Source organism: Candoia aspera, chromosome 6, assembly GCF_035149785.1.
Source record: "Candoia aspera isolate rCanAsp1 chromosome 6, rCanAsp1.hap2, whole genome shotgun sequence".
Lineage (NCBI taxonomy): Eukaryota > Metazoa > Chordata > Lepidosauria > Squamata > Boidae > Candoia > Candoia aspera.
In genome coordinates, this window is record NC_086158.1 from 48,069,230 (window position 1) to 48,085,489 (window position 16,260).

Below are 16,260 nucleotides of genomic sequence, written 5' to 3' on the forward strand. Positions count from 1 at the left end.
GTTGAAAACCTGGCAGCTGTTACCTCCTGGGACGGAGCTCCTTTTTTATCCTCCTCTTGACAGTTTAACTCAATGGGTCAGCACCTTTAAAGACAGCAAAGTATCACTGAAGTGGATGGCTAGAGTTGAATTACTGCACCCTCCCTAATCAATGGAAACCCTCACTGCAGGTGAAACTCTTCATCTATAGAGGTGCATGGGGGAGGAAAATGTAATGCCTTAAGCCAGATGGGTTTCATCTTGTGGTGTGTGATTTTTGCTTTGTTTTTTTTTAAGAATGGAACAAGCTAACAAGCGGACAGATACTTTGTTAGCTTCTTGGCCTCTCTCATGGCACTGAGGCCCCAGGGTTCCAGCCACACAAGAGAAAAGAATTCAGCATACACGTAAACACTTAAAGAAATATAACTAGGGAGATGGCAGCATGCTGTTTTCAAAGAGTTGAGAGTCCTGTTCACAGCTTTATTTATCACTATGCACATTCAGTAGGCTGTAAGTGGACACAGAAACAAAAGGTCAGAAGAATAGGCAATGCTAGACATTTACTCCCTTACAGCGGAACGCAGAAAGGCAGCACATCTGACAGACATGATTAGTATTAAAGTAGAAAAGCAACGCAAGTGGGCTTTATGTTGCAGGATAATACCTTTGGCAGCAGCCTAGGTTAACACTTCAAGTGTAAAGGAAAAAAACTCAAGAGGACACTGACTATTAATGGGAGCGGGAGGCAGGAAGCACAAATACATTATGAACACTTAAAAAACCTTCCTGGTCACTTTTTCTTAATGTTAAAGGTCAGGTTAAATCAATCTTATGTTGATTTTTCCATCACTGAAAGATATACACTCAATATACACACTTTATGAGATTTTTTAGATTGTCTTTTCTTGCCCAAAGTTGTAAATATCCTGTTGGGCTCAGCAGTTTTTTCTATTTTTCCCACAATATATCAGAGGCCTTTTAAGTCCAAAACCTCTGAATATTGGAGCCAGAGAACACAATGCAGAATTGCTGAAGAAATGGCTTATAAAAATGCTCTGGCAGGAAGGTGTAGAATAGCGTTTCTCAATCTCAGCAACTTTAAGATGTGTGAGCTTAAACTCCCAGAATTCCCCAGCCAGCCATTCCGGCTAGGGAATTCTGGGAGTTGAAGTCCACACATCTTAAAGTTGCTGAGATTGAGAAATACTGGTGTAGAAGGAGGGAACACCATTTTAGTGACAGGGAGACAGGAACGGCTGCCTCACTTTTATTCTGCCTGGAAGCACTGCACTTCAGTGCAAAAACTGCCATGCATATCATTTCAATGCTGCTGCTATCAGCACTTCCCCACATGGCACCTTTTGACACAATTTCCTCTCTGCAAAGAATCTCCAAACTCCCCCTACAGAGCAAGTTTTGACAGGAAAAGGATACTTCATTAATACCCCATTTGAGCAAAGGAGAGTAGCTTTCCTTAAATAACCTGTGCTGGACCAATCTTTTCAAAAAGGCAGGAGAGTAATCAAGTTCAGGGCAGCCCTGGACAGCTGCCCTGTGACCTAGGCCTGCTGACCTTTGCTATTCATCACTTTCCTTTAGAGTAGGAGGGCAGACTCTTGGGGAGTGACTGCACAATAGACAGATACAATCCAACAATAATATGTCGCTTGCAGAAAGAAGGTGAAAACCCAGATGGTATTGCAATAAATTTACAAATCTTCATTCATGGCTCTGTTTAACACACCCCAAAGCCAAAAGGCTCAAAGGTCCCTGGAGAGATTCTCCCTCATTGGCCTCTAAAGGCTAGCTCTCTTTCAAGGCTACTAAGACTCAATTCTTCACAGAGGCAAAGCCCTTAAAATAATAAATGCTTGACCTAATCAATCTACCATTCAGATCCAACACTAAATGATGGGTACTGAAAACTAATTATGTTTTTGGCAAGAATGTTGAATTTAAAATAGAAACACACAGGTTAAAAAGGCACTGAAGCATTTGAGAGGCTCTTTCAAAAAGGCTGCACACATGCATAAAACAGGATTCAAACCAGGAGCTTCATTCAATAATTCAAACATTTATTTTTAAAATGAATCAGATTAGTCCCATGTGTGACCTGCTGGTCCATCTGTATTCACTGGACTTAATGGGCATTCTTTTCACACTAGCTTCAGTTTGAAGTATGAGAGAGATAAATTTAGTTTAATTTTCAACAGATCAAGCTATCCATTTTCCAAACAGACCATCTGGATCAGCCTATTAAAATTAATTTATAACTTAGCAGAGAAAGCATTTGTTTGTTAGCTAAACATAGTTGCCAAAAACTTTGGTCCCTTGTCATTGTTTTCTATAACTACACACACACATCATCAAATCATATGTTGTATACATGTAGAGAGTTTTTATCCCAAATCTTCCCCCACAGAAGAGCTACATATATTTTCTTCTACCTTTAAACTATGTTGTTCCTCTCCTGATGCCTTCTATTCAAGAGAAAGTGAAAGCAGTCAGAATGAAGTCCCTCATACAATACCTTTCAACTTTTAAGATTGTTAATGCATGATGAGCAATGATAACTCTTGCCAGAGTCAATTCACTAGGGTCCTTGTGATTAATCTAATTCCTTTATTATTCATGCCTTTATCACTGTGGATCAGACATTGGTGAGGACTTTCCACATTATTTAATTGCTCTTCAGTGCAAGGAAAATATTTTATTTGACTTGATGAAAGGGTTAGCTAATTGATTAGTCTTCCAAAAGAGTTTTTGTTGGTTTGTTTTGTTTTTGCTTTTTAACAAGAATCTCAATATTTTGTGAGTGTTGCATTTTTAAATGGTTCCAATAAAAGAGAATATATGTAGCTCAGGTTGGACTGTGGAGTCCTTGGTGCTGTCTGAGCACTGATGATGTTACCTAGTTGGGTAATGAAATGTCTATAAGCAAACAACCAAGCTCAGAGAGCGTTAAGTACTCCACATTTTTAAATGGCTCTAGCTAAAGGGAAAGCCATATTTTACAGGGCTGATGTGAAGAATATATTGAGTAACTTTGGTAGTCAGGGTTAGTGACTATATTTTTAAAACATGTTATTGCTGGATTAGCTGGGGGTGGGCAACCTGTGGCCTCCCAGCTCCTAGCAGCACCAATTACACAGCAAAATCTCAAATATGAGGGCAAGAATACTGTGATTATTTGTAAAAAACAAGGGAAAAGATCAGTGTGTTAATTCTCCACATGGGTTAATACACCTAGTCTACCACTTAATCTTTGCCACAAGACATGCAAGAGCAACAGCATCAGCATGCTGACAATAACAGTTGTTTGTCCCTGATTCAACTAATAGTTATAATGCAAACAGAACACACTCCTTTCTACACTGCAACAGAATCCTGAGCAAAGTACTTAATATACATTCCATCTATGACCTGAAGAATCTATAATTACTTTCCCTAAAAAGAAGAACTCCTTTATTCCTCCTAGATCACTGCCTCTCAGAGAGAAAGCCTGTAGGTCAAATTAAATTAACCTTACTATTCCAAACAGTCCAGTCAAATCATAATTTTATTTTCATGCAGTCCAGAAATTTCTCAACAGCACTCTGCCAGTGGCAGGTATGTGGCCTCACCAAACAGTATGTTGCTATGTATGAAACTGTAACAGTCACTGAAGATTAAGAATATGGCATAACTATAGATAACCTCCATGTCTACACTAAGTACCTTAGGCTCACTTAACTTTCCTTCTCACTGAATTCAAATTGGGACCAGAAATATAAGGGACATTTTATTCTGATTTACCTTTATTCAATATATTGAATAACTGAATGCTAATTATTTGTTTACTTGAACTTTTGTCTGAGGTAATCTTGCTGTTTCCTAAGAGGTCAAATAGCCATTCCGACTTCTGTAACCTATGTTAAACATAAGATGAGAGCCTGTTGCCAGGTGATACCAGCAAAGAAAATGACTACATTACCTGCTGATACACAAGGGATCGCTTTATAGCATTACTCAACCAGGTTAAGATCCACAGGGAAGAATTCCAAGACTGCTCTATAAAGATTATAGGTTATTTAGATATAGATTAGCCCCTAAGGCCAACTTCTGAAGAGTGCAGAATAGCTTCAAAATTAGCATAATTTTTCAATTTAAAAAGTTGGAGCAAAATCATGACTATTTTTATTTTTTTATCTTTTCATATTCCAAGGTAGGTCAGAGAATCCTAGCTGCTTCAAGTAAAGAGGGGAATGGTTGTGGGTTTGAATCAATTGCATACCTGCCTGAGTGCATTTTTCTCAGGAATGATCTTTCTGGGAGGCTCATCATTATTACAGTCTTCTCTTTCAGAGGAAGTCTATACAGAAAAGAAAAAGAAAAAATAATATTAGTTCAAGTATCCCTTTAAGGCAGTTACCTATATAATTAAACAAGCAGTTATAATATAGGTAGTCCTTGTTTAGCAACCACAACTGGTTCCAGTGACATGGTCGCTAAGCAATCATGTGACAGAGAGAGAGAGAGAGAGAGAGAGAGAGAGAGAAAGATACTGCGAATATCACTGGTTGCTGCTACCTCATTTAGATAAAGTTCTCTTATGCAGCGACGCCAACATTACTCTCATTCTGGCTTGCATTGTCGTCAGGCGCAGAAATTTAGGTGTAAGTGCACACATTGCTCAGAAAATGATTTTTTTTACTACCATTTATTACCATATTTGCAAATGGTCACTTAATGAGGCAGTTGCTAAATAAGGACTACCTGTATTGCAAATCAGAAATGTTGTATGCCAGCTTGCTATTTCATACTTCTACAATCCAGAATACTGATTCTTCTACATGCCTTAACTGAGACCTCTGTTGAAATTTAAATTAATGTAACAAAGTGGGCATCCTATAAAACAAAGGTTGGCATTTTATGTAGCACTCATGTGGCTCACAGTACAGTTTTTCTGTTCAGCTGAACGCCAGAGAATCTACCTGCCTTTCATTTTCTTTTGCAGAAAATAAAATAAAATATACCTATTATTTAATAAAATTCTGGTTCTATCCCTACAGGTGATATTATCGTGTCATCACCCCAAACCATGAAACCCTCAGTAGGCAAAATAACCACCATTAAAAAAAGTAAATCTCTTGTTTGTTTTGCAACCCACTACAGATACCAACAATTCTCTATGCTTGCATTGGCTCTGTCAATGCAGTCATTAACATGCAGCTGCTATCAGGACTGCTCTGACCTTGGTAGCGTTAGGGCAGCTGGTAGAAAAGATCATAGAAGTTTCTCAGAACAGACAGTAAAACCACCACTCTAGACTTGCACATATTACCAAGTGTTCAGAGAGGCCTCTATGATCAATCGTAGAGGCCTCTCATCTGTTACCACTGATAATACCACTGATTGTAGCAATAACAATTATATTATTGATAATTATAATAGCAAAGATGATGAAAACAATAGGAGCACTTATTATAACAATATAAATTATAATGTGTTTTGGTCCTTGTCCATTTTTCTGTTCCTGTCCCATCCTCCTCTGAGGATAGAGCACCTGGCACTATATTGAACAATGAATGGAGTTACTGACCTGAAAATGGTTCTCAGCTCATGATTTTTATGTAGGAATGAATATACATGTGTAAGAATCTGAACCTCAAGGTGGTTTTAATTTGTTTGCTTGTGAGATCATAAGCTAACTCCTACAATGGAACACCAGTTTTATACTACCAAGCCAAGCCACTGTTCCATTTATTTTAGCACCGTCTTACTCTGACTCCGTAAGAACCCAGTTCTTACCTAGCCCTGCCACCTGCGATTCTTTTAAGTGAAGATGCCACAGACTGAACCAACAGATATTTTACCATTTAGCTTCTGTCCTTCTCCACCATGATATTGAGATGATGACCATATGATTATTTCTAGTCACCTCTTTCCTAGCAGCAAGTCTTTGTTGTCTAAATGATACTGAAAAGCCATGGAAAATTAATTATAATTAACTGTATAATGCTAATTTTGTTTAATAATTTGAGAAACTACATTTTTAAATATTGATTGTAGTTCTGATAGCTGAAGGTGAGATAAAGATGTTTGTAAATAACCAAAGCACATCCTAATTTTTGATTGCATTAAAAAATAAAAAAAAGTCCTACCCAAAACACTTGTTTGGACAAAACCAAATTGGGAAAAAGCAGAGAGGTCTTATAAAGAATGTCTGAAAAGAATATACTAGACAACATACCATCTCAGTTGTGATTCTTATATTTCTAAGAAAGATCTTAAGTCAGAAGAAAAGTGACTGCTGACATCATTCCATAAGAACATCATTCCATAAACATAGAAAATATGGGGAAGAATCAGCTAGAAAGTAAGATATAAAGGTTGGAAGGAAGTTTATACATTACATTTTTAGACTGATATTATAATATTAAAGTGGCTGGGATTCTTTTCTTTTTTTTAAATTTTATTTTTGGATCTCATTTTCCTTTGATTTTCTTCTACGTTATATTACCAAGGGCCCTGGAATTCTATTGCCTTTATGTAGCCCACCCCAACATGCTTGAAGTTTACCAATTTCTTCTTGAAACTAAACAGCTAATTTGAAGCCTTTGTTTTATTCATTATCTTTATAGGTGGCAAGACTAAGAGGTTGGCTGAACAAAGACCAGACAATGACTGCCAAGTGCATATGGTGGCTCACAGCTTGCCGTCACCCCATTCTACTGCACCAACACAGCAGACTATTAAAGAGGAGCGCTGCTCATGCACTTTTGTCAGCAAGTTAAGTTACGCTTGGCAAAGGCTGAAAAACTGGAAAAGATTAAGCTCTGTAACGGAAGCAAAGATGGAACTCATTGCTTAGAAACTGGAAATCTTAGTGGACAACAAGCCTCAGAACATTTCTGAAATATAATTCGTATCATAACCAATCCCAAGACAGAAAATTATTTCAAATGCAAGTTGTCTTTTAGCTCTGTTACATATCTTAAAAGTAGAACAGATACGCACTTCTGTGGTTAACACTTCCCATTGAATTGTTTATTGACTTTTTATAGCAATTTTAGAGGGCCAGGGCTAGATTTCTGATTCAGCAAGATGATTATTCTGTAAAGAGCAAAAATTAAGAAATTGCTGCTACCCTCTACTCTGCCGGCCAGTAAAGATATGCTTTGCAATGAAGCTCAATGAAGTTCAAAAACTGTGATTACATTATTCATTAAATACTCCACTCCTATTACTAAAGCTTTCTTCATTTCAAACTTGCAATTTAGATAGAAAAAAGTCACTTCGTTATTGCTACTGTTAAACAATTGGAAATCAGAAACTTATTTTCTCTGATGTATGGATCATAGGACACCATGAATGATCAAACCTTGTGAGTCCAGTTTATCATATAATATCTGCCCTTTTGCTATTTTCACCCACATTTAACAGTTCAGAAAGAAGAAGAAGAAAATGGCAACAATACTCTAATGATAACAATCCCACATGACATCAATGAGTAGGCAATGTTCGGAATTATTCTATAATTGCTAAATGATACTCAAGAAGGCAATGGGATGGTGTGGATAATCTCATACTACTTTTACTTGCTTTAAGGAAGGCTTGGATATAAACATAACCATAAGAAAAACAGAGAGGAATGATTAACTTCCCTAGCCTCTCTCCTTGGAAATTTTGTGTTCTGATTTCAGTCCTAACATAGTACATGATTAAAGGTAAGAAACCATCATAAAATTTAAAGGAAGCTAGATATGTGAGTGAAGTATGAGATCTTCATTCTTATCTCAGTAAGTAGGCAATACTTAAACTGCTACTTGTAAAGTTTCTTTTTGGTAACACCGACATAACAGGAACAGGCTTTTGAGACAAGTCATTTGTGTGAGAATACTTCATCTTGTAATGAACACAACAAATTTGCCTGGCATGCAACCACCTCAACAACCAGTATACACAGTTCCCTCATGAAATTCACTCACACTTCTCCAAAACATCCCTCCACAGTTATATTGAAGAATCTAAATGTGACAATGCAAATTGTTGCACTAAATCCATCTGATGGAATCAGATGCAATGGATGGATGAAAGCATTTCAGGATTATCAAGTGAAGAGAACCACCTTTAAGAATGCCTCTTTTCTCAAGCAATAATCTTGCCAATTGAGGTGCTGGGTTTTTTTTTTTCCCCTGAGGGTGGGAAAAGTGGATGCTTATACTTGTCAGCACTATTAATAAAACCATACAGATGCAGCACTTTTAAAAACCCTGTCTGTGTGTGAAAGCAAGAAACCATGTATATGCACAGAGTACTTCTTTATGCTTTCAAATCCTTAATCCTGTTTGGAACTGTCAGTGGGGGTTAATGGAAGCTTTGGATAAGAGAATTCCAATCTGGTTGGCAGATGGATAGGTTGGTTATAGCTGCATAACTATGTCTTGCCTACAGGCACAATTCAGAACACTGTTAAAGCAATATAAAGTCGCTGTCAAGCTGAACCATTTGGATCGGTAGCAAGGAGAAATAATAATAAAAGGAGTTCATTTCTGGGCCTCATGTATTCATGCTAGTATGCAGAAACTGATTAATTGTTGTCCTGTGCTGGTCGGCTGCACCTCAGATTCCTACTTCTGGAGTAGATTTTGCATGCTAATATAATCATTTCCCCTCTTGAGACATTAGCAAATAATCAAATGAAAAACTGGATCATAATTTACTGAGATTCAGGCAATTCTCTATGCAAATTTGACTTGTTATTGCTGCTGCCTCGTTAATCTGAATGCCTTTGACAAACTCCTTTGATTTATGAACTCATGACAACTCCAATGTGTATATATTTTGCTAGATTGACATTATCATTAAGAGTGGGTGGACTGAGCTCATATGAATGGCTGATTTTATTCGCCAGTGTCGGCTGCTCAACAGCTGAGCATCTCCTTTGCACAAAGCCCCCAAGCACAAGGCTCTTCCCATCTACCCATCCATTCATCATCTCGATGTTAATTGGCCCAGGCTTTAAGCAAATTTTCAACACGATTTAAAGGCATGATGACACTGATTACTGACCCTCTGCCATACGGTGTCTATTGATTAACCTGACAGAAAGGATGAGCTTGAGGGGAAGTAGGTGTGTGGGGATTTCAAAAGTATGTGTGTGTGTGTGTGTGTGTATTCATACACATATATAATGCAGGCAAAATGTTTGTTGTTAGTCATTATCCCAGGAGCCAGAATTGGTGCGAAGTTGGTCTTTAAAGCCTTTAAGAACTGCATAAGAAACTTTATCTCTCAATGCAGGCTGCTTTGAGAGATAAAGCCAATTACAAATATCATGTGATGTGTGGGCTGTATTTTAGCACAGTTCTTCATGACAAGCAAGTCTCTTCTAACTAAGCATGAAATTAACATGTGCAAATATGTATTTGTATCAATACTTATCAGTTTAAAGACAAGAAACTGGAGAAGTAGGTAAAGTTCACTGGTAGAATTAACTGTGTCTAATCCACCATGAACTCTATTGGTATACCGAAGTGAAATTCTGCACCAGTACAGTCAGATCACAAATGATTTCTTAAGTAGCCCAAGAGGTCTCGAAGAGGTCACACAACATTCCAGACACTTCAATAGAATCCATTTGGTCTTTCAGTACAGAAGAGGGTTTTGGGGAGGGGATCCAAGGTGAATTTCACCATCCTGTGGGACAGCATAAAGGGTGAGTAAGTAAGGATTGGAAAATTCATTTGAATTACCTTGTGACTTTGCCCACAGTACAAATTTAAGAGGAAGGGGGAATTAAATACCAGTCTAATAGTTGCAGAAAAGTAAAACTCCTACAGCCTTTGTAAGTGATAGATTAAAACAAGAGCCTTGTTACTGTAAAGGGACCAGTTTCATATATGAACTTTGACAGTTTATAACTTCCAAAAAATATTGATCTGAAAAACTGATGGTTGTGAGAGAAAACACATTAAAAATGAATCTCTTCAACATTCAAACTTCTCCTACCCCAAGAAGATAAGTAAATATGACAAGGGCATAATCTCTGCAAAGCTATTAATTTCCAAAGAATAAGAATGCAGATAAAGCATCTACAAATCATAAAACCAGAACAAGCTATAAAGAATGGCTGGACCAATGGACTTCTTCACTGAGAACATACAGTCAAACTATGCCATTCATGACCATAAGGTATGATAATCCCCAACTTTGGCAACTATAAAAGGGGGCTGAATAATTCAGGGAGGAAAAAGCTATCAATGGCTACTGAGCCATAAATAGAGTTGTGAAATCATGGGACATAGGGGAAGCAGGAAAAAATGGGGAAAATGTTTTTCCTTTGAAGCATTTCTGTTGTTTTGTGAACTGAATAAATTAAGGAAGATATATTACTAATATTTTAAAATTATTTACAAGGTTAAGAAAAGTGTTCTTACATTACTATCCAGCCTTTATTACCCAAAATAATTTCTGGAACTATATAATAGAAATGTTTTATGTAAATCTATACATATATAGACTCTTTACAATTCAAATATATCCTATGTAATCATCTATGTATCCTATAGGATCTTGAATGTCAATATATTGCTTGTACCTCCAAGTTGGCAGGAGGAAAACAAAGAATACTGACTTGAAAAGTAGTCACTATATAGAGATCCTAACTTGCACAAAACAGCATGAAGATGATTGGGGTAAGACTGAGTTTTGGTTGCACTTGTGGCCTATGAACCAAAATGTGCCAAATGTGACCAGTACTGTCCTTACCATTAGCAGGGAATGCTGACTGTGGGGAACGCACATCTAAGGCTGCTAAACTCGTCTGTACCTTCTCTATCTTACTAAAAAGTGTTATGCAAAAGTTTAATTGACCAAAGTCATGATAGGCAGCAGAAGTCAGTATCTGTGAGACAAACCAGCTGATAACCATGGCACATGGAAGATTGTGCCTTGGAATATAAGAGGAGTAAATGAATTAATCAACAAAGGAAATGAAAGAACAAACTATGTGAAACTAAGAAAAAAGAAAGTAGAGTGGAGTTGATGAATACACACAGAGAAGTGAAGGTGTAGGTGTAATTATAAAAGGACTAAAATATATGTGATGAGATATAAATTGGAGTCATTTAGTTGTTATAGGTATATATGAATGTAAGAATCTATAGGCTGGTGATAGTTTCATGTCACACTCTGATAAATGGGAAAATTAGAGGTGAATTCTGGAGAAAACTGCAACTTTCTACATTAATATAATCTAGGAAAAGATTATTCTGCTAGAAAACATGAATGGAAGTGTGGGAACAAGATAAGGGGGTACATAAAAGTGATAGAGACATTTAAAGAGCTAAGAATGAATAAGAATGGTGAATACGTGCTTAAAAAGGTCTGTTTGTTCTGAATATGTGACTTAAGTACGACTCTGTTCAAATGTATACATGCAAAGAAATGAATATAAATCCAAAAGCATAATTGATTTGTTTATGGTGAAAGATTGAGAGAATTAGTGAAAAATGAAAAGTTGATGAAAGGTTCTGAATGTGGAACAGATTGTTTTATTTGTTAAGTTTGATAACGTCAATAGTGATTTGGGGGGGGGGAAATGCAAATAGAAGAAAAGAAGTGAAAGTAGAACTAAAGAAAGGTCTTGTAGGAAAAAATGTTAGAAGACAGATCAGTTTACCACCAGAATGAATGGAAAAGGGATGTAAGGAAAGAGGATGTGGAAGCTGCTAAGAGCAGAATGAAAAGAATTATGGAGTTAACTTAATGGGAAGTATAATAAAGGACGCCTAGTAGAATGATGGATGCGGTGGCGCTGCGGGTTAAACCGCTGAGCTGTCGATCGGAAGGTCGGCGGTTCGAAACCGCGCAGCGGGGTGAGCTCCCGTTGTTAATCCCAGCTCCTGCTCACCTAGCAGTTCGAAAACATGCCAATGTGAGTAGATCAATAGGTACCGCTTCGGCGGGAAGGTAACGGCGTTCCGAGTCGTCATGCTGGCCACATGACCCGGAAGTGTCTATGACAACGCCGGCTCCAAGGCTTAGAAACGGAGATGAGCACCGCCCCCTAGAGTCGGATTCGACTGGACTTTACGTCAAGGGAAACCTTTACTTTACCTAGTAGAATGATGAAGAGAAAGAGACTGTGGATGAGAAAAAAGGCATTTAGCAAAATGATTACTGCAAAAATTAGGATAGGAGAAATATATTATTTGTATAAAGAGGAAAAAGTAAGTTGCAAAGAATGTGGTCAAAATGTGCAAAAAAAAAAAAAAAGAGGCAGAGAAAGTGCAGAGCAATTTTGATGGAAATAAACAATTGTTCTAAAGTGGTAAAAAGTGTTAGCCAGTAAGCCTCCAACAGAGTGAACAGTATTAAAAATAAAAGTGATGAAATTATCTGCAATGAAACTAAAGTAAGGAAATGCTGGAAAGCATATTTACATAATGGTGTTTTTTTTCTTCATATGAATGCAATAAATATCAGTAAGAAAAGATGGTGAAAAGTAAGTAATAAATGCTGTAAAAATGTTTTAAAAAAATAAGATTGTAGATGGTGTTACTGCAGAATTGTTAAATATAGATGTGATCTGCTTATAAAGTGCTCTGTGATTTATTAATGACAGTGCAAAGATTGCAACTATGCCTGAATAGGAATGCAAAAACAGTAAGAGCAAAAGAAATACAAGGAAAGGAAAAGGTAGCAAAAGCAAATGCAAAAAAGTAGTTTTTTAAGTGTGCCTGGGAAGAGTTTTGGTAGAATTCTTACTGAAAGTGTCCAAAAGGTAACAGTGAGTAAAACCTGGGAAATGCAGTGAGGTTTTATACAGGCAGTATGCAGTCCACCTCTTTGCTCAGGTTATTGAAAAATGTATCAGTGTGAGAAAGGAAGTTCACTGTAAACTTGATGTAAAGAAACTTTCAATAAAATTAAGAAGCTTGAATTAATGTTTGGACAAGTATGTTGTTGAAATTGGTTGCTTAACATGGTAAGAGTGGTATATGATGGAAGTAAAGCATGAGAGAGAATAAATGGAATAGTAAAGAATGGTAAAACATTACACAGGGATTAAGATAAGGATGTGTGTTGTCCCTGTGACAACTTACAATCACCATGGCTTTGTTGCTGGCTGGTCATGTGTAGATGTATCTGTGGAGACTCTGGAAGAGATGATGGGAGGAGGGAGAGTACCCCAAACAAACTCTGTTCTAACTATGACTTTGCTGATAATGTGCTGGCAACAGGAGGTAGTGTTGCTTCTCATAGGACATAGTTCTCATAGAAAAAGGAAGGGCAGATATGAGTTGGCAAAAAGGGGTAAATCTAAAAAAAAGATGACACATTAAGATTGGAAATGATTCTGGAGTGAAAAAGCTGAGTAATGAAGGCTCTGGCTAATAAAGTTAAAGAGTTCCATTTGCTGTGGAAGATGGACTACTGGTTTTCATCCAGAGAAAAGTTAATTGATAAACCTAAAATGGACTGAACAATTTACACCAATGATTTAGGGGTCCTGGGTGAGACCAAGAGAAGACTCACCAAAGCATTTAAAGGCATGATCGAGGAGAAGAAGCATACTGAAGAAGTACCATGGGCATTCTTCTGTAATGCCATGGGCCAGAAGTCAGATAGGTAAAGGTAAAGGTTTCCCTTGACGTAAAGTCCAGTCGTGTCCGACTCTAGGGGGCGGTGCTCATCTCCATTTCTAAGCCGTTAGAGCCGGCGTTGTCCGTAGACACTTCCGTGGTCATGTGGCCGGCATGACGACATGGAACGCTGTTACCTTCCCGCCGAAGCGGTACCTATTGATCTACTCACATTTGCATGTTTTCGAACTGCTAGGTGAGCAGGAGCTGGAACTAGCAACGGGAGCTCACCCCGTCGCGCGGATTCAAACCGCCGACCTTCCGATCGGCAAGCTCAGCAGCGCAGCGGTTTAACCCGCAGCACCAAAAATTTACTTGTCTGAGGATCACCAGCCAACCCAAGGTCACATATCAGCTCTGTGGACTGTGAGGGATGGTAAATGGCCAATTAATGTTGTAAGCCCTTTCTTTAAACCTAGATGGATAAATAAGAGTAGTCCTAGTAATTAACATTTATTTTCATAAAGAAAGGAAGGACTTGAGCCACCTTTGCTCAGGAGTTTGCTTCCTATTATCAATTTTAGAGGCTGGAGTGTCTCCTACTAGACCTCAAAGCACTGAGAATGGAATAAATATTGACAGCAGCATTAATCTGCATGTGTAAATGTTGCAAAAAGGTACTGCATATATTTCCATTTTCCCCCAAATTTCATTTTTTAAAAAAGCAGAAATGAAGTATTTATATTATTTTAAAATTCCTAGAATGTTGTGATCCAGTCATGATTGCTGTATAATTACTTTTAATATCAGTATATCACTCAATACCAGTTGCTGAGAAATGTGAATGGAGAGTACCACTCCTATCATGATCCTCTTTGTAAGCATTCAGGAACAACATTAGAGCTCAGATGCAAAACAGCTATTCACAAAAATCTTATTCCCAATAAGGACATGGATTCCTGTTACTGAGCCCAATTTTCTACTCAGAGCATCTGCTAATGAACTATTAATCAACCTGAACAAATTTGAGATGCTGGGTATATTTCCTAACACTTGAGCTTCACAGAAGTTGTATAATGCTGCTCAGAGCTGGCTGAGATGGAGTAGCATAGAAATGGTAGTAATAAATATTTTAAACAACACCATCTAGGTTAATTTGGCTCCAGTTTAAATTAAAATTAATCACTGTAAGAATATGGAAATTTAAGAAACTTTACAACTCCCCTTACTTATCTGATTCACTGTGGTTCCTTATGAAACAATATTAAATTTGAAAATGAAATTAGTATTTTGGGGATAAGGCTCACATGTGATTATGCCATACCTACATTACCATATTGAATTGTATTTATATTAAGCTAATATAATAATGTTTATTTTCTGATGTACCTAGAGATGCTACATAAACATACCTTGTAATAAAGCACTTTAAAAAATCTTTCAAAAACAAAATATTTTTAAAATAAAATTTAGTTACTAATTGGGCTACAGTTAAGATATCTGGAATATTTCAGCATCCATATAATTCCATAAGCATTCATATGTGTGGAAAAATTATTTTCATTTTTTAAAAATGAACAAAAAATCTGGGTAGCTTCAAAAAACAAAACATGCCTAATAAATATGGGGGGAAGGCCCTTATTTTTTTATTTTTGGTTTGTTTATATACATCCAACCATACAGACTTGTTGGCCAATGGCTTTTAATTTCAGTTAATCTTATTATATATGTATGCATTCAGAAAGCCTTAGAATATAATTTTCCATAATTAGGCAAAGAACATTTGCTTTTTCTAATCAGGACATCTGGTTATTTTTGTTAATTCAGACATCTGTATTAGCAGAGCTGTTTCATAATATTTCCTAACAAGAGGTTAGATTACAGCTATAAAAACTTAAAAGGACATTAAGGAATATCAACCTTTCAAAACGAAATCTTCTTTTAGAATCTTCTTCATAAAGTTACTTCCCTTTTGCTTTCTAGCTTTTTACTTTTTTAGCAGAAGGGAATAATATTCTATTTACCAGTACATGTTTAAAATCACATGACAGATAAAGTAAAAGGCCAGAAAACTGTTGAATCTAGTTTCAGTTATTGTTGGTAAAAGTGCAAATACCTAAAGCCCAATTCACAGCTTAGTTTAAACTTGGAACAGTAGCAATACAACAACCATAACAACAAAGCAAAATATATACAATTGGAACTATTTTTTTTTGTTCATTTGATCTGCTGTCATTCTTTTGCATAACAAAACAGTATTTTTAAAATGCTAGTTTCTAGTATATAGAATAATAAAATTTAAAAATGAAATGCAATGAAATTCAAGACTTTTCTGAGTACTGATAAAGACTCACACAAGTTGTTTTTCTGGAGCTTCTTGGAGAGCAGAAAGTGGGCTTAAGAATCTATAATGCAATGCCAAGAGACAGTCAAAAACATTTTTCTAGAATTAACAAGAGGCAATAAGAGTCAAGAGGCCTGAGAAAACTTAACAAAAACATTGTGTTAACATTCTGTAGTCACACGTTCATATTCTCTTCTCAGTATTTATTATGGCTTCATCTGAAGGGGAACAGCAGGCACCCAATTAATGGGCTATGAGGTTTGCTATTTTCACTGCACCTTTTGTGTCATATTTACAAATACTAGTTAACTCTGGTATCATATGACCTTAGATCTGATTATCTCTTAAAATTACTGAATCCTT

General features: G+C 36.8%; 1 protein-coding gene across 6 annotated transcripts in view; it reads right to left on the reverse strand.

Annotated features, from left to right (window-relative positions):
* Positions 1-16,260, reverse strand: part of BTRC (beta-transducin repeat containing E3 ubiquitin protein ligase) — a 180,081-nt gene that overhangs the window by 83,589 nt on the left and 80,232 nt on the right. For all 6 annotated transcript variants that reach the window (XM_063307064.1, XM_063307066.1, XM_063307062.1 and 3 more), the window contains one exon: positions 4,256-4,333. In XM_063307064.1, coding sequence (XP_063163134.1) covers positions 4,256-4,333 — 78 coding nt within the window. The remainder of the gene's footprint in view (positions 1-4,255; positions 4,334-16,260) is intronic.